Below are 16,413 nucleotides of genomic sequence, written 5' to 3' on the forward strand. Positions count from 1 at the left end.
TGGGGTCTGGAAAAGACAGGAGCACTGCTGGAGCTTAAGGACGCAATGAAATCAAGACGAGGAACGTTCTGTTTAAAACTTTGAAATAAACTATTTACAGTCACTCAGCACCTTCACAGCGGCAAAATAGATGAGAAATAAAGTCAGAATTGCAAGATATAAACTCGCAATTCACAATTCTGACTTTTTTCTCAGAATTGTGAGATATAAACTCGCAATTATGAGAATTAAAATCAGAATTGCGAGATATAAACTCACTGCTGACTTTATAACTCGCAATAGCGAGTTTTTAAATCACAATTCTGGAAAAAAGTCAGAATTGCGAGACTCGCATTTGCGAGAAAAAAAGTCATAATTACCTTTTTATCTTTAATTCAGTGAAGGAAACAGGCTTCCCTAGTATTGAGATTATTAATAATAAATAAAAATATAATAATTAAAAAAATGGAAAAGATAAAATATTATTGTAATATTTCACAGTACAATCAAATTAAAATCAAGTAAAAATACTATAATGGTAATTTTACATTAAACTCCAACTGTTAAATTTCAATATTAATATTTTCCTTTTTTTAAATTTTAAATGACTAAACATGCTTTTAGTACTAAAATAACTTTTAGTGCATTTATTTATTATTTACGTAATTCACCTTGTGATTTGATAATCACACTAAGCCATACAGCTATATTTTGGTTTTGTTTCGATTAATTGTGCAATTCTACATGATCATCAGAAGATATCTATCCTGGAAGCAGCCAGTCATAATGCAATACTGCGCTAGGAAATCCTGCATCCTGACAGCCTCAGGCTGCCGCAGCACTAATGCATCTGCTGTAATTACCAGCGGCCTGTGATTAACTCCATAGGGGAGCCCCTGGCAGACTCCATTATCATTCTAACGGGTCATTTGAGATCCCAATCAGTGGCTAATACTCAAAACTGAAATACAAATGCATAAATGCATTTCTATTACCAACAGAAAGCATCTATACTGTATAATTTAGGCAAACTAAAATTCAAAGTCAAACTGTTCCATGATCTAGACTCAATGAACTGTATATGCAAAGAGCCAGCAAAGAATCCTCATCATGAGGGAAACAAATTTGGTCACCATAATTAATCACAAACTCATTTCTAAGGGGACAATGAGGAGAAATATATATTTTACAATATTTATACTGTATATTTTTTTTTAAATAAGTGACTCCACAAAGCCTAGCAAATGAACACATGCATGTCCACAACAGACTTTACTTCCCATGTTTTAAACAGATAAATACTAAAAATAAATAATTAAATGAAATTGCAAAGTACTAAAATAGTAAATCTCAGAAAATGACTTAATTTTACTTAAATAAAGAAGAGCTACAGTTTATGATTTTATTCACTCAAGTTATGACATATTGTTCAGATGTCGTTCAGTATGGGGTCAGTAATGAATTTTGAAAGAAAATACTTTTATTCAGCAAGGATGCATTATATTAATTAAAAGTAAGAGTAAAGGCATTGATAATGTTACAAAATATTTCCATTTCAACTTTTGAACTTTTCTTAATCAAGGAATTTACTAAATATTAAGCAGCACGGTTTTGTTGTTATTTGAGCCCTAAATTTGAATTGAAGGATCACGTGACTGAAAATTCAGCTTTGCCATTGCAGATATAAATTACATTTTAGAATATATCTAAACAGGAAACCGTTATTTAAAATTGTACATTTACATTTGACAATATCACAGTTTTTACTGTATTTTTGATTACATAAATGCAGCCTTGTACAGCATAAAAGACTTCTTATTGAAAACAATATAAAAAACTCAAAAATTTTGAATGGTAATGTATGTTGTTGAATTGCTCATTGCTCAAAAACAGATTTCTTTTAGGCTGGCGGGATTTTATGCTTTGTTTGTCGAAATGGCAAACAGTTCATTTATTCATAAATGATTTATATTTAAATTTTGTTGTTTCTGTAAAAAAGAAATTTACAGAAGTAATTTTATTTATTTCCACAAAAAGCACATTAAATGTAAGTCAGGTGTCTACCTTTAAGGTTTCAAATAAGTTTTTGGAGAACAAAATGTCGAAATTTGGTTGAAATAATTTTACATTGTCATTCAGTGTAACACAATATTTATGTAAAAATTCAAACAACATGCTTATTCTGACTTGTACATATTAAAATTCATAAAAGAATAAGGCCGCATATACATTTTATATTTAAAAACGGATAAATAAATTTTAAAGTATTATTACACCTACAGTTTTCATGCTTAAACCTTTTTTCGTCTTTGGCCCTTTTATATTTCTCCTGTTTTGTTGAAGTTATTAACAGCGTATCTTTCTCAAAGAACCATTTTAGAGGTAAAGGATTAGTTTATTCCTGAATAATTTACTCACCCCCATGTCATTCAAGATGTTCATGTCTTATTTTTTTCCTTTAGTCAAAAAGAAATTAAGGTTTTTGGGAAAACAATTTCAGGATTTTTCTCCATATAGTGGACTTCAATGGGGATCAGTGAGTTGAAGGTCCAAATTGCAGTTTCAGTGCAGCTTTAAACAGCTCTACACGATCCCAGCTGAGGAATAAGTGTCTTATCTAGCCAAAAAAAAAGGGGGAAATGTAAAATGTATATATAAAATGTATATACTTTTTAAAGATAGGGTAGGGCGAAAAAACTGCATCTCACTTTCTCTAACTATTTCTGTTGTTTTAACTTTCTTGTAAAGGGTGTTTGACTTTCTTTGTACGTTAGCTTTGTAAACACTGGGTCGGTGCTTCTGCCTACGTGACCTTTCAAACATGACTATGTAATGCGTGAAGTCATGGACACAGATCTACTGCAAGACAAGTTTGTGGATAAATAGTATATAAATGTTTATTCTTTATATAAAATGGCCAATCGTTTCACTAGACAAGATCCTTATTCCTCAGCTGGGATTGTGTAGAGCCTTTTGAAGCTGCATTGAAACTGCAATTTGGACCTTCCACTGTAAAAAGTTTTCACCAGATTCAACTTAAAAAACTAAGTTCAGCAGCTGCCTTAAATTTTTAAGTTAAATCAGTTTAAAACTACAAGTCATTTTAACTTATTACAATAAAAATGAGTTGATTTAACTTAAAATTTTAAGGCAGCTGCTAAACTTAAGATTTTAAGTTGAAACTGGTGAAAACTTTTTACAGTGCACTGAAGTCCGCTGTACGGAGAAAAATCCTGGAATGGTTTCCTCAAAAACCATTTCTTTTCAACTGAAGAAAGAAAGACATGAACATCTTGGATGACATGGGGGAAGTAAATTACCAGGAAATTTTAATTCTGGATTGAACCAATCCTTTAATTTGCTTCTATCAAAGCTTCAGATGCTGATCAAATGAAGTCCTCTCAGAAGACCGGATAAAACATAAATATTGAATTTTTCAGGTTTGAAGTGTTTGAAGTGTTTGAAGTGTGGATTGGATGAAAAAGAACAGGTGGGCGGGACTTACCACCACTGAGCAGCTTCATGACCAACCACAGCTCATCCTTCACCACAAACGAGGTGTAGTAGGACACAATGTTGGGATGGTGACACTGGCTCATCGCCTGAATCTCTTTCTAGAGAGAGAAAGAAACAAAAGAGAGGTGATCACTCTTCATTGACAGTAACCTGATTCAACCAATATCCTTTCTAAATGATTCAGAGTGTGCAATAATTGGACAAAACAACAATTTGCTTCCTTCAGGGGAGTACGAAACAGCATTACACACGGTAATCAGCACATGTGCTGGTTACAGGCTAACCCAGCTCTCCATAAGGCATTTCCTGTGTATGCAGTCACATACTATGTGGTTCAGAATGCACTGGGCCTCATGGCTTAACCGAATAACTGTGGTGCCTCACAATGGTGCCATTCCAAATCTGGATTAATGTTTAAACAAGTCTGGCTCAGTTGCACAGTTGGCAAATCTTCAGGATCAACGCAGATATTTACGTACTTCAGGTGAAATAGTAGTTTTTATTAGCTCGCTCGTGTAAGAAGCACCTCCAGCGGCTTCCACTGACCGCAAAGCACGTACGAACTGTAAAAATAAACAAGATCCATCCAAGCATGCTGTAAACACCATGACACCTTCATCTGACTGCCTTACAGCCTGTTCCAAATAAGCAAGGAATCCAAATAAATAGGTGTATATGTAACTGTCAATATGCATCAGAGAAACCCCACTGCAAGATAGATTTTTATGCATTTGAAAACCTGAAAGAAAAACAAGTAGTTTTCCTCTCCATCCGCTGTTTATTTGGTAGTCTTTCCAGTTGACGGAGCAGTTGAAGAGATTGACAGCTGAGGTAATGTTGGGACTGCGGCCGAATCCATCACCCTGAGCTTTCCCCGAGTCATTTGATGGTGGGGGCTTACTAATGATATTACAAAGCAATTCTGCCATTTCTGTTTTGCTGCCAGGTCTAGGCTTGTTCAATTTGTTACATGCAATGCAAAGCAATCAGTAAGAGGAACTAAAAAAAAAAACTGCAGGGTTAATGGTAATGAATCGCCGGATGACTTCATACCTTTATAACACTGAATCTTCACACAGTCTTGTGCTGGTTTGTTCAAATTAAAATCAATGGGGACCAAAGAGATCAAGCTTCAAAAGGGATACAAAAGCAACATAAAAAGTGCCCATTTATTGCAGTTCTATGAAAAAAGTGGCTTTTTTAAATTAAAAATATATATTAGAAAAAAAAATCTGCTTTAGAATATATGCAGGAGTCACACAGAAAATAGTTATTTATTTAAAAACAAAAAACATTTTTGATCTATTTTTATACATTTAAATAAAAAAGCTTTAAAAAAGATGCAAAGGCACGATACTCATTCATTAAACATGTCTTTTTTATTTAATAAAACTAAATTTTAAAGTATGCCTATTTATTGCAGTTATATGGAAAAAAGTGGCTTTTTTAAAACAGAATTTAAACAAAAGTACACAAGAACATTATAAAAGTGCCCATTCGATGCAGTTACATGGAAAATAGTGACTTATTTAAAATAAATAACATTGACTTTGATCTATTTTTTATATTTAAAACAAAATGAATAAATAAATAAAAATAGCTTAAAAAAAGATGCAAAGGCACAATAAAGGTACCATTACAGTTTCATGGAAACACGTGGCTTTTATTTAAATAAAACTATTTTTTATTATTATTTTAAATTAAAATTGGAAAAAAAAAAAAAAAACTAAATAAATAAACCATAAAGGGCCTTTTCATTGCAGTTAGGCTACATGAAAAAGAATGGCTTTTTATTTAAATGAAAAAAAAAAGCTTTATTTTATATCTGCAAAACAAAATAGCTTGAAAAATGATGCAAAAGCACCATAAAGTGCCCACAAAATGTGATTTTAATTAATAAAAAAAAACTTATATTATAACAAAATTTTAAAAATAACTTTAAAAAAGTATGCAAGAGCACTATAAAAGTGCCCATTTTTTGCAGTCACAGGGAAAAGAGTGGCTTATTTGAATATACATATATGAAAGCTTAAAATAGCTCAAGAAATATGGAAAGGCACAATAAAAGTACCCATTCACTGCAGTTTCATGGAAACATTTGGCATAATTTAAATACATCTAAATTTTTGTTTTTTATTATTTCAAACAAAAACAGAAAAAGGTTATTTTATATTAAAAATTAAATGCATTACATTTACACAAAACTTTTTTTTTATTATTTTGTACAAAAATAGAAAATAATAAATCTAAAAATAAAATACAATAAATTAAAAAAGACATATTTTTGATATTTTATATAAAAGTAATATTAAAAAAGTATTTTGATCTATATATTTATATATTTAAAACATATTAAAATAGTTTTTAACAATAAAACGTACCTATTCACTATTCAAAAAATAGCTTCAGAAAATATGCAAGAGCTCTATAGAAGTGCCCATTTGTATATATATTTTGATCTATTTTTTTTATTATTTTTTTAAAGATGCAAAGGTGCAAACACTGCAGTTTCACAGAAACACATGGCTTTTTTATTTAAATAAAACAAATTTTATTTTTTTTATTATTTTATATAAAAATAGAAAATAATATATATAAAAATAAAACACAATAAATTAAAAAAAACATATTTTTGTTATTTTATATATAAAACTAGTTTTATTTTTTTAATTATTTTATATAAAAATAGAAAATTATATATATATAAAAAAAAAAACATTTTTGTTATTTTATATAAAAGTAATATTAAAAAAGTATTTTAATAAATAATTAATAAATAATAAATTTAATAAATAAGCCAATTAAAAATAACCACAACAAAAGGGTCTCTTCTCTTCTTTGCAGTTACATGAAAAAACTGCTTTTTATTCAAATAAAAAATTTATTATTGATTATTTAGTATTATTATTTATATCTGCAAAACAGCTTGAAAAAGGATGCAAAGGCACCATAAAACTGCCTATTCATTTCATTTACACAAAAATTAGTGTTTTTTTAACAAAATAATTATAGTTTATTTTATTCCATTTAATAAAATAAAATAATACTTAATACTTAAAAAAACTATAAGGATTAAACTTACAAAAACATTGAAGTTCTACGTTTAAGCACCTTTAAGTCATGTGCAAGAGCCAAACCTAACAAGCCAACAAAAGTCTTTTGCAATCACTAACTCAATAGTCCAGTACTACAGGAATGACAGAAATGGCAGAGCCCCAAGTATGAAATCAGCATGCCTCAACTCAACCCGTTTTAAAAGCCTGCCTTTGCACCACGTACAATTTACACATACACTTCCCTTCTAAATGAACTAAGCTTTGAATATAAGCATATGCCGCTTTGTAATCCTGGCAAGTATGATAATGAAACAAAGCAAAAAATACAGCCATGTTATAATTAAGTCCACCACTCTGCTTCAAGTAAATGGGGTGGGTTGCAGCAGTCTCCTCCAATATTTAGATAAAAAGTCAATAAGAAAACACACCATTTGAAGTTTTTGAAAAACAACTCACGGCAATTGAACTTTTCCAAGTCGAGTCCTCAAATGACCCTGTGAACATGAGCCATGTTTTCCACTGACCCAAAAAAATAAACCTACGAGTGCAATCATGTATGCCAGTCAACACAAAGCTCTTCCCGTGCCAACACCGTGGGGTCACTGACACCCCAACACTGGACCACTGGGCATGTCCCAAAGCTGGACTTCATTCAACAATTCACTCAGCTTTGGCTGGCTCCACAAAGCCTGCGTCCAGTTCCACGACGGACACCAGGTTGAGGGCATATGAAAACAATAACACACGGGGCGGGCTTTGGGCGTTCGCTGGCTAGCGCTTTATCTGCGTTCTCACAGTAGAAGCCGAGGGTCATCTCGGCTTGGCTGGCCGGCGTCTACCCGAGAAAGACAAAAACAATGGCCTGAACAGGGAGGGTGACATCAAGAGACTGTTTGCCACCCGATTCGTGGACGTCCAGAGGACAATGAGCAAAGGAAAGCACTGAGACTCTTTGTCTGCGGTTATGTCACTGCCTTTCTGCCTCCATGCCCAGTGGAAAAAACACTTTCCGTCTTCCTCAGGGCAAATTTCTCACTCGACATACGACGCTCTCTAGTAAACATTTCCATTTGAATCAAAATTACGTTAAAGCCTCGGGTAAACGTTTGTGAATTTGGTTACTCAGGCAAATTCTTATGCACTGAAACTATCCACTCTGACAAGTATCTAATTTAATCCATGGCAATGACAGGGAAAAATATCCAGGAAGATATTGTCACAGTGCCCTGATCCTTCATTACCCAAACACACACACAAACACACACACAGTCTACCAATATGCCACCAGAAACAAGTTTTTTTCCATTAGCTTGAAAACCAGATTAAAACAGGTCAGCAGGATATTTAGCTGATTCACTTTCAGAAAAGAACAATCAATTTTAAGCACATTTCCTTGGAGATCCATAAAAGGAAACTGCTCTGTTGCAGAAATGTATCAGAAACACAATCTCATTTACATCTCAGAATGTGAGTTTCAGCTACCTTAAACGGATAGTTCACCCAAAAATAAAAATCACCCTTTGATTTACTCACCCTCAAGCCATTCTAGGTGTATATGACTTTTTTTATTCAGCCAATGCAATCGGAGTTATGTTTTAAAAATATCCTGTCTCTCAAGCTTTATAATGGGCGTTGAGACTTTGAAGTCCAATAAAGTGCATCCATCCATCATAAAAAGTACTCCACACAGCTTCAGACAGTTAACAAAGGCCTTCTGAAGTGAATTGATGCATTTGTGTAAGAAAAATATCCATATTTAAAATTGTATAAACTGAAATCTCTAGCTTCTGCTAACTGTTGTACGTGTGTTTACAAGAGAGTGGCGTTCCTTTAAAGAAATAGTTCAGCCAAAAATGAAAATCACGCCATTGTTTATTCACCCTCAAGCCATTCTAGACGTATATGACTTTCTTCTTTCAGACAAATACAATCTGAGTTATATTAAAAAATGTCCTAGCTCTTCAGAGCTTAATACATGTCAGTGAATGGGTGTTGAGATTGAGTCCAATAAAGAGCATCTATCCATTATTAAAAGCCCTCCACATGGCTCCGGAGGGGTTAATAAAGGCCTTCTGAAGTGAATCGATACATTTGTGTATGAAAAATATTCATATTTAAAACTCTACAAACCATAATTTCTAGCTTCTGCTAACTGTCGTACACGCGTTCACGAGAGAGTGGCATTCCAGCGGATGACGTAGGGTGCAACAAACACGGAAGCGCAGAGGAGAAAGCAAAACAAAACTCCGGTGATGAATTAGAAGTACAAAACGAGGATTTGTAAATAAAAATGTTGGAGGATTTTAATATAAACCAGAAGGAAACAAAACTTTTTTTCTTTGCTGTAAACAAAACTTGGTTCTCACGAGACTAGCATAATCTCACCGGAGCATACGTTACGCCTACATCCTACGTCGTCTGCTGGAAAGCTTGTGAATGCACGTCTGACGGTTAACGGAAGCTAAAGATTTAATATTTATAAAGTTTTAAATAAGGATATTTTTCTTACACAAACGCATCGGCTTGCTTCAGAAAGACTTCAAAATCTTCAAAATCTCAACACCCATTCACTGCCATTATAAATTTTGGAAGAGCCAGGACACTTTTGAATATAATACTGATTGTATTTGTCATATACATCTAGGATGGCTTGAGGGTGAGTAAACCATGGGGTAATTTTCATTTTTGTGTGAACTATTCCTTTATTCCAAAAAAAGGCCTGCATGTTTTGGTTGAAAAAAAAAAACATAATAGCTATTTTTAAAGTATTACAATTGCAGTTTAATCTTTGATTTGATCGTTTTGTTATTTGATAATTTAACAGCTTGTATCATATTGATGTTTTAATTATTTAGTATTTATCTCAACAGTTCATTATAGAAATAAACAGTTAAGCAAACGTAGTAAAAACTTATTTATTATTCAAACAGACAGCAAAATGCTCCTCTCTAGAGTTATTTTTTTCTAGCTGGCATTTATAGGCATTTAATGGCCTTCCTGGGGTAAATGTAACTTTACGTGACATTGTTTACAAGCAGTTTTATTAAGCTCAGACTTTGTTTCATATCAAAAGTAACAAAGCACAAAGCTTATATTGCGATTACTGGATGGATTGCGCACTACAGTTGATGTCAAAAGTTTATATACACCTTGCAGAATCTGAAAAATGTTAATTATTTTACCAAAATGAGAAGGATTATACAAAATGCATGTTATTTTTTATTTATTATAGAACATAATCGTTGAATTTATAAAAATGACCCCATTCAAAAGTTCATATATGCTTGACTCTTAATACTGTGTTGTTACCTGAATGATTCACAGCTGTTTTGTTTTGTTTTGTTTTGTTTTGTTTAGTGATAGTTGTTCATGAGTCCCTTGTTTGTCCTGAAGTTGCTGAACCTTCTGGTAATAGTTGCATGTGAGTCCCTCAGCTGTCCTCATTGTGAAAAGATGGATCTCAAAATCTTACAGTCATTGTTGGAAATAGTTCAAATACACAAAAATGCTGAAAAACCAAATAATTTGTGAGACCTGAAGGATTTTTCTGAAGAACAGCCGATAGTTTAACTGTTCAGGACAAACAAAAGAATCATGAACAACTATCACAAAAAAAAAAAAAAAAAAAATCATCATTCAATCATTTAGGTAACAACACAGTTTTAAGAACCAAGGGGATGTAATCTTTTGAATTAGGTCATTATTTTCTCTTGTGGACGTCTATATGTAAACATCTTTTTTGTGAAATATATTCAGGTCATTACTAAATAAAAAATAAAATGCACTTTGAATGATCACTCTTATTTTGGTAAAATAATGAACAGTTGGCTGATTCTGCAAGGTGTATGTAAACTTTTGACCTCAACCTTATATTTGGTCAAGTTTTGTTCGCTCATCAACTGAAAACAGTACAGACTAAAAGATTCCAGTTCATCAAAAAGAAGATATATGAAATGAAGCCATGCTTTAGGCAGCTAATCTATCTAAGAGAAATGCAGTGCATTCAAGCACCGTCATCTGATGGACAATTGGCAGACACTGAAGTCATGTGATTTGAGAAGGCCTTGGGGAGGTCTTGTCACATCCCCGTAGAATAAACGCTGCAGTGGTACACACTGGGGTCACTATAGATTCAGCTTGACGTCAGTGGCACTGACAGGATCGCAGCTCAGTCAGAGAGCAAAATTGTTCCTCCCACCACAAGAGTCACACGGCTTCTGCGTTGTGACTTGTTTGGACTGTCCTGTTCTTTTTTTTCCGCAGCTATCTAGAGCATGCTACACTCCAGCAAATTGGCCTGATCAGAAGTGAAATTGACCCAAACCTCTGGAAAGAATTTCCTCGGAGTGCAGCCCTTGATGCAGATTGTATGCAATAGCTCCCTGCTGCTCCCGCTCATTACGGGAGCAATCTGGCTTTAATTTAATGCCTCCTCTGTGTTGAAGAGAACGCTCAGCAGGTCATAAAGGCAGCGAAAGCATCGAGGAAACACGAACTGCAAATTTTCCATGTGACCCTGACTCTGCAAGAATCTCCCTTTAACTTTCACCTAAGTCATTCCCAAGGGTTTACATCAGTCCAGCTGGAAGAAAGTCTCCATTTACTGAAATCACCAAAGGCAGGACTAGGGATAATATCAACTTCTGTAAGACACCTGGATGTGGGAAAACTTGAGTTTCTGGTAGCCTCCCGCAGTGAGCTTGTAAATCGGGAATATGAGCTTTCCCAGTGAACGACACAATGCGCTCCGCCTGGTCACGAGGAATGAAAGTATGACCTTTTGAGCTCCTTGAGGAGTTGACAGATGAAGTTAATAAGCTGAGAAGGGGAAAGAGTTTGTGTAGAAACATAAGGACTCATGAATGGAAACTATAACTTGGCTGTAACTTGACAAGAATGTAACATACAGGCAATCTGGAAATCCTTCAAACAGAAATTGGTGTTTTACAATTGGAAGAGAGGCAAAAAAGTTCTTTAATGACTGGGATGAAGTCTTAAATTAGTCAATGCTGTGATTCACAAAAAAGCGCAAGGGGAATTCTGACTAAGAAATAAAACCCTGCTATTAAACTGGAAAACAGCACAGGGAATCCCTTTGGTCCAGTTAATAATGGTTTCCAGGCAATCTGGAAATGGTATAATCCGTATGTCAACTCCTTTTCTCGTATAAAGCCATTCTGATTCTCATTTACTGACAGTGCTACCACACACATTTACACAGATGAAAAAAGTTTGGGGTTTGTACATTTTTTCTGTTTTTGGAAAGAAATTAATAGTTTTATTCAGCAAGGAGACAAATGGAAAAGTTATTTTAAATTGTGGTAATTTTTCACAATGTTACTGTTTTACTGTATTTTTGACTAAACAAATCCCAAATAACCCCAAACGGAAGTGTACTTACATATTTATTCTTTTTTCCCCAAATTTAAGATAAAAATGCACCTGATCCATACATTTAAAATAGGGCTGGGTTTTGGCACAAATTATACGATTTGAGTCTGATTCAAAAGCTTGCGATTTGATTCAATATCAAATATTTGTTTTGGATATATATATCAGGCAGAGTACATGCCAAATTTTCTCAAAGAAAAAAAAAATCTACAGTTGCACTCGAAATTATTCAACCCCCCTTGACATGCAAGACATTTCGTTCCAGATAATTTGTTTTTCTAGAAACAAATCTACAAAGGCATTAGTACACTATTAGATAAAGTATTTTAATACACATTTGAGTTATTCTGAGAACATAAATTGATAAATAATGAGGGGAAAAAAACAAATTGGCTCTAAACGTTCATGTTCAAAATTATTCAACCCCCAAAAGTAAAATTTGGTGCAGAATCTTTTATTATTTAAAACCACCTATAAACGCTGTTTGAAAGTTTTTAGAAGCGTTGATCACCTCTCTACTGCAATCTTGGCCCATTCCTCGGCTGAAAAAGCTTTTAGATCATGGATAATCTTTGGTTTTCACTTTGCCACTGCTTTCTTCAAATTCGACCAAATATTTTCAATGAGAATTAAATCTGGAGACTGAACAGGCAACTCAAGAACATTCTGTGACTGATCCCTGAACCAAGCATAAGTAGATTTGGATGTTTACTTTGGCATGATTGTCCTGCAGGAAAGTCCATCGATCATCATCTTCGGTCTTTGCACCAAAGGCATCACAATTCTTGGCAAAATGGCCTGATACTTCAAAGAATCCATGGTTTCCTTCATACGGTCATGTTTTCCACTTCATGCTACAGTAAAACAACCCCATAATTGGATCAGCTCACCTCCATGTTTGACCATGGAGATAGTGTTCTTCTGCTCATTAGTTTTCCCTTTTTTGCACCAGACATACCGCTAATCTATACGTTCAAAAAGTTCTAGTTTGGTCACATCACTCCATAAAACATTCTTTCAGAACTCCACAGGTCTATCCAAATTAATTTTAGGATATTCAAGCTGACCTTTTTGTTCTTCTTGATCAAGAATGGTATTCGCCAAGATGCCCCAACATGAAAGCCATGCCTGTCTTATGTTCATCTTCTACTCTGGAATGAAATATTTTTCCTCCTTTCGTCTGGTCATCTCGCAAGTCTTTGGCTGTACATTGCAGGTATTTCTCAGTTGCTCTGATAGAACATTTTATGAAATTGTGCATTTTTGGTTCAACACCCTCAAAGGTTTTCTGGTACAACACACTTTAAACTAAGGAATAAGGCTTTTAATGTCTTAGAAATCTTCACGTAGCCTTAGACTTTCTAATACAATAAAACTATTTCTTCTCTATAGCTTTTGTGAAAGCTCTGTTGACTTTACCATATTTGCTACTCAACTTCAGCACATGCATGGGATAAATGTATAGATGTGTAACATCTCAAGCTGATTCAGTTTTTTTAATAGTTTCTAAAGCCTTTGTGTTGTGTTTTAGGATAATTTTGTTCCCTACCACAAAAATAAATGACTTAAAATGGCAATGTTGAAAAGGGGTTGAATAATTCTGACATAGCTGTGTTATTAAAAAATCCTAGAACTCCAACACATTACATTATATATTGACATTGTCACTTTTAATATGCCAGTAAACTGTTGTAGATGCATTTTTTATAAAGTCCTGAAACTTCAGACAAGCTTTTATTTGTAAAGTACTGCAGTCTCTGGGGGGTTGAATAATTCTGATTGCAACTGTAAGTAATGCTGTAAAGTATACAGGAGAGTCATCTATTACCACATTACTATAATATTGAATGTAAAAATTAACTGATTTGTATATTAACACTTAAATTAAGTTTTTATAATAATAATAATAAAGTTACAATTACATAATTATAATTCCACTACAATTTGTTTTTTTAAATAAAAAAAAATTATGATGAATATGGTGTATGTAGGGCCCTATGACTTCTACGATGCGGAAAACCTGAAGAGAATTGCAGAATCCAGATGGAACGCGGAATGTCACGGAATTTGTCAACGTTTTGATGAGTTAATAAAAAAAATTCCATTACACTTAAATCAAAACGTGATATGAACTGTATCTGTAAATATTAAGCCACAAAAAACTATTTAAATATGAATCCTGCATGTTCTGCATGTCTCTTACCACACACACACACACAGACAGAAGCACGTTTGACACTCGCAGTGATTTCAGGGTCTGCCGACTCGCTAAATGAGGACATAAATACATGAACAACATCTCCAGAACTGCTCTGAGAGTCACTTCATGAGCATTTGACTGTTCCAGTTGAGGAAAACTAGCGTCATGTCATATACACACAGAACTGTAAAGATAGTCACGACGACCCGTCAAAATAAAAGTCTGGTTTAACTTGAAGACATACAAAATACATTACTACTGTTCAGTAGAATTTACATAGCCTGCTACTACTACTAAAATGGAAAAACATTATTTTTTTAGGGTACAATCACACAATGTTTTAATATTAATAGTAAATCCCATTTGATTGCCAAAAAGAAAAAAGTTTGCTTAATTTTCAATAATTAAAAGATTAAATTAATGTTTGATGTTGAAATTGATGTTTTATGCTATCGTTTGATAACCAGAAAATTTTCTGAGGTGGAATTTTTTTTTTTTTTCATAAGGCTATTTTAAGAATAAATTAAGTATGCGCTCAAATAATTAACATGGCAAAACACAGAATTTGATAGCAATAAAACATGGTGAGATAAATAAAACATTTCATAGGGCCCTAAACATGTACTTTTTTTGTTAAACTTTTAATAATTTGATGTGAAATTGTATACGTTTCATGATTTTAATTAATTAGGCATGCTTAAAAAAAAATTATGCAGAAAAATTAAAAGAATTTGGAAAAATACAATGAAATTTGGAAAAAATAAAACAATTTTCATAGGGCCTTATACATGGAGCATATATTGAGCAAAATGCTCCTTTCTAGAGTTAATTTTTGTAGCTGACTAATGAGTTTATGGTCACCAAATATGGCAATATGTTTATTCATGTTTATTTCGTGCTGAAACTGGTATTAAAGTGGAGGAGATGAATCATGTGTGGTTCACGTGCCGCTTCACTTGAACTGAGGCGCTACAGCGATCTGTCACTCCACATTGAACAGAGCCAAAACCGTATTTATTGTTTAAATATTGTAATAAAATGGACAGAATTTGAAATCGGAGACTTTAAGCATAAAGCTTATTGCGATTTAATAGATGTGAGGTGAGCTACAATGATTCATTTACTGAAAACAGGCTAGAATAATCGATTCTTGAAATTTAAGAACAATCTAATCTAATTTCTTAAAAATGAGAATCAATTAAAATCGAGAAATTTATATTTTTTACCCAGCCCTAATTTAGAGTATCTTAATTCTATACTTGTGCTTAGATATCTATGTATGTGTGTATATTGTTAAAAACTAAAGTTATTGTCAGAAGACACATAACAAATATGTTAGTAAGTTTGTGCTACAATCAGTCTTGTACAGTCATTATTTACTGTCAACTCATAAAAGATGTTGGCATTTATGAGCCATGACTTATATAGTGGTATTGCTCACATCTAGCCTTTAAATGTTGCACAACTGGGATCTTGTCAAACAGGTTTCTTATATATGTTTAAGCAAAACTTGATTTTTTTTATGTGCCAATACCCTACCAATATCAGATGAATATTCATGAAATGGATTTCATAACCCATTTGACTTCCATTCTTGTGCTAATATCTAGTATGAACCAAATTTGCTGTGTAAATATGTGGAAGAAGAGTAAATACCAGGAGCTCGTCCATGCTGGTCTGGCATTTTTCCAGATTAATGCGTTTGATGGCGACCTTCTCCTTCCTGGGCACACAGTAGGCAGCCTGGACCACAGCTGTAGCGCCACTTCCTACAAAATACAAGAATGCATTTTAAACTCAATACATCAGGAGCTAAACGGGACATGAAGTCAGGACAAATAGCCACAAAAACCTTCTGAACCCACCAGACAACTCAAATCATAATACATAAAATGTTACACCTATGACATTGTAAGTCACCAAAATAAAGTAAATATATACTAGCATTTTCTCCCAAAAGTCCACTTTTATTGTCCACTTAAAATATTCATTTTGAAAAGAATAAAAATGTGTTGTCATGTATTTATCAAATTTAAGACTAGTAAAGTTAATGAGGTTATAAATTCTCTTGCATTTACAAGACAAAGAAATTATAGTAACAAGTCACTATGTCAAGAGGAGGAAATAAAAATCGGACTACAACGCAAACTAATATCGTAAATGATAAAAATAACTATGACGACAATATAAAATGTTTAAAATAATTAAATAATTCATAATCATTATTATTTCATTATTATTAGTATAAAGAAATATTATACTTAATATGGT

The 16,413-nt window shown here is 33.2% G+C and overlaps 1 protein-coding gene across 2 annotated transcripts in view; it reads right to left on the reverse strand.

The window, feature by feature from the left end:
* The window catches only part of LOC141300095 (serine/threonine-protein kinase OSR1-like), a 76,651-nt gene that overhangs the window by 41,158 nt on the left and 19,080 nt on the right, over window positions 1–16,413 (reverse strand). For both annotated transcript variants that reach the window (XM_073830405.1, XM_073830404.1), the window contains exons 2-3: window positions 15,799–15,911; window positions 3,485–3,593 (exon numbers count right to left, since the gene is read on the reverse strand). In XM_073830405.1, the coding sequence (XP_073686506.1) occupies window positions 3,485–3,593; window positions 15,799–15,911 (222 nt within the window). The remainder of the gene's footprint in view (window positions 1–3,484; window positions 3,594–15,798; window positions 15,912–16,413) is intronic.

The sequence above is a fragment of the Garra rufa genome, chromosome 24 (genome assembly GCF_049309525.1).
Source record: "Garra rufa chromosome 24, GarRuf1.0, whole genome shotgun sequence".
NCBI lineage: Eukaryota > Metazoa > Chordata > Actinopteri > Cypriniformes > Cyprinidae > Garra > Garra rufa.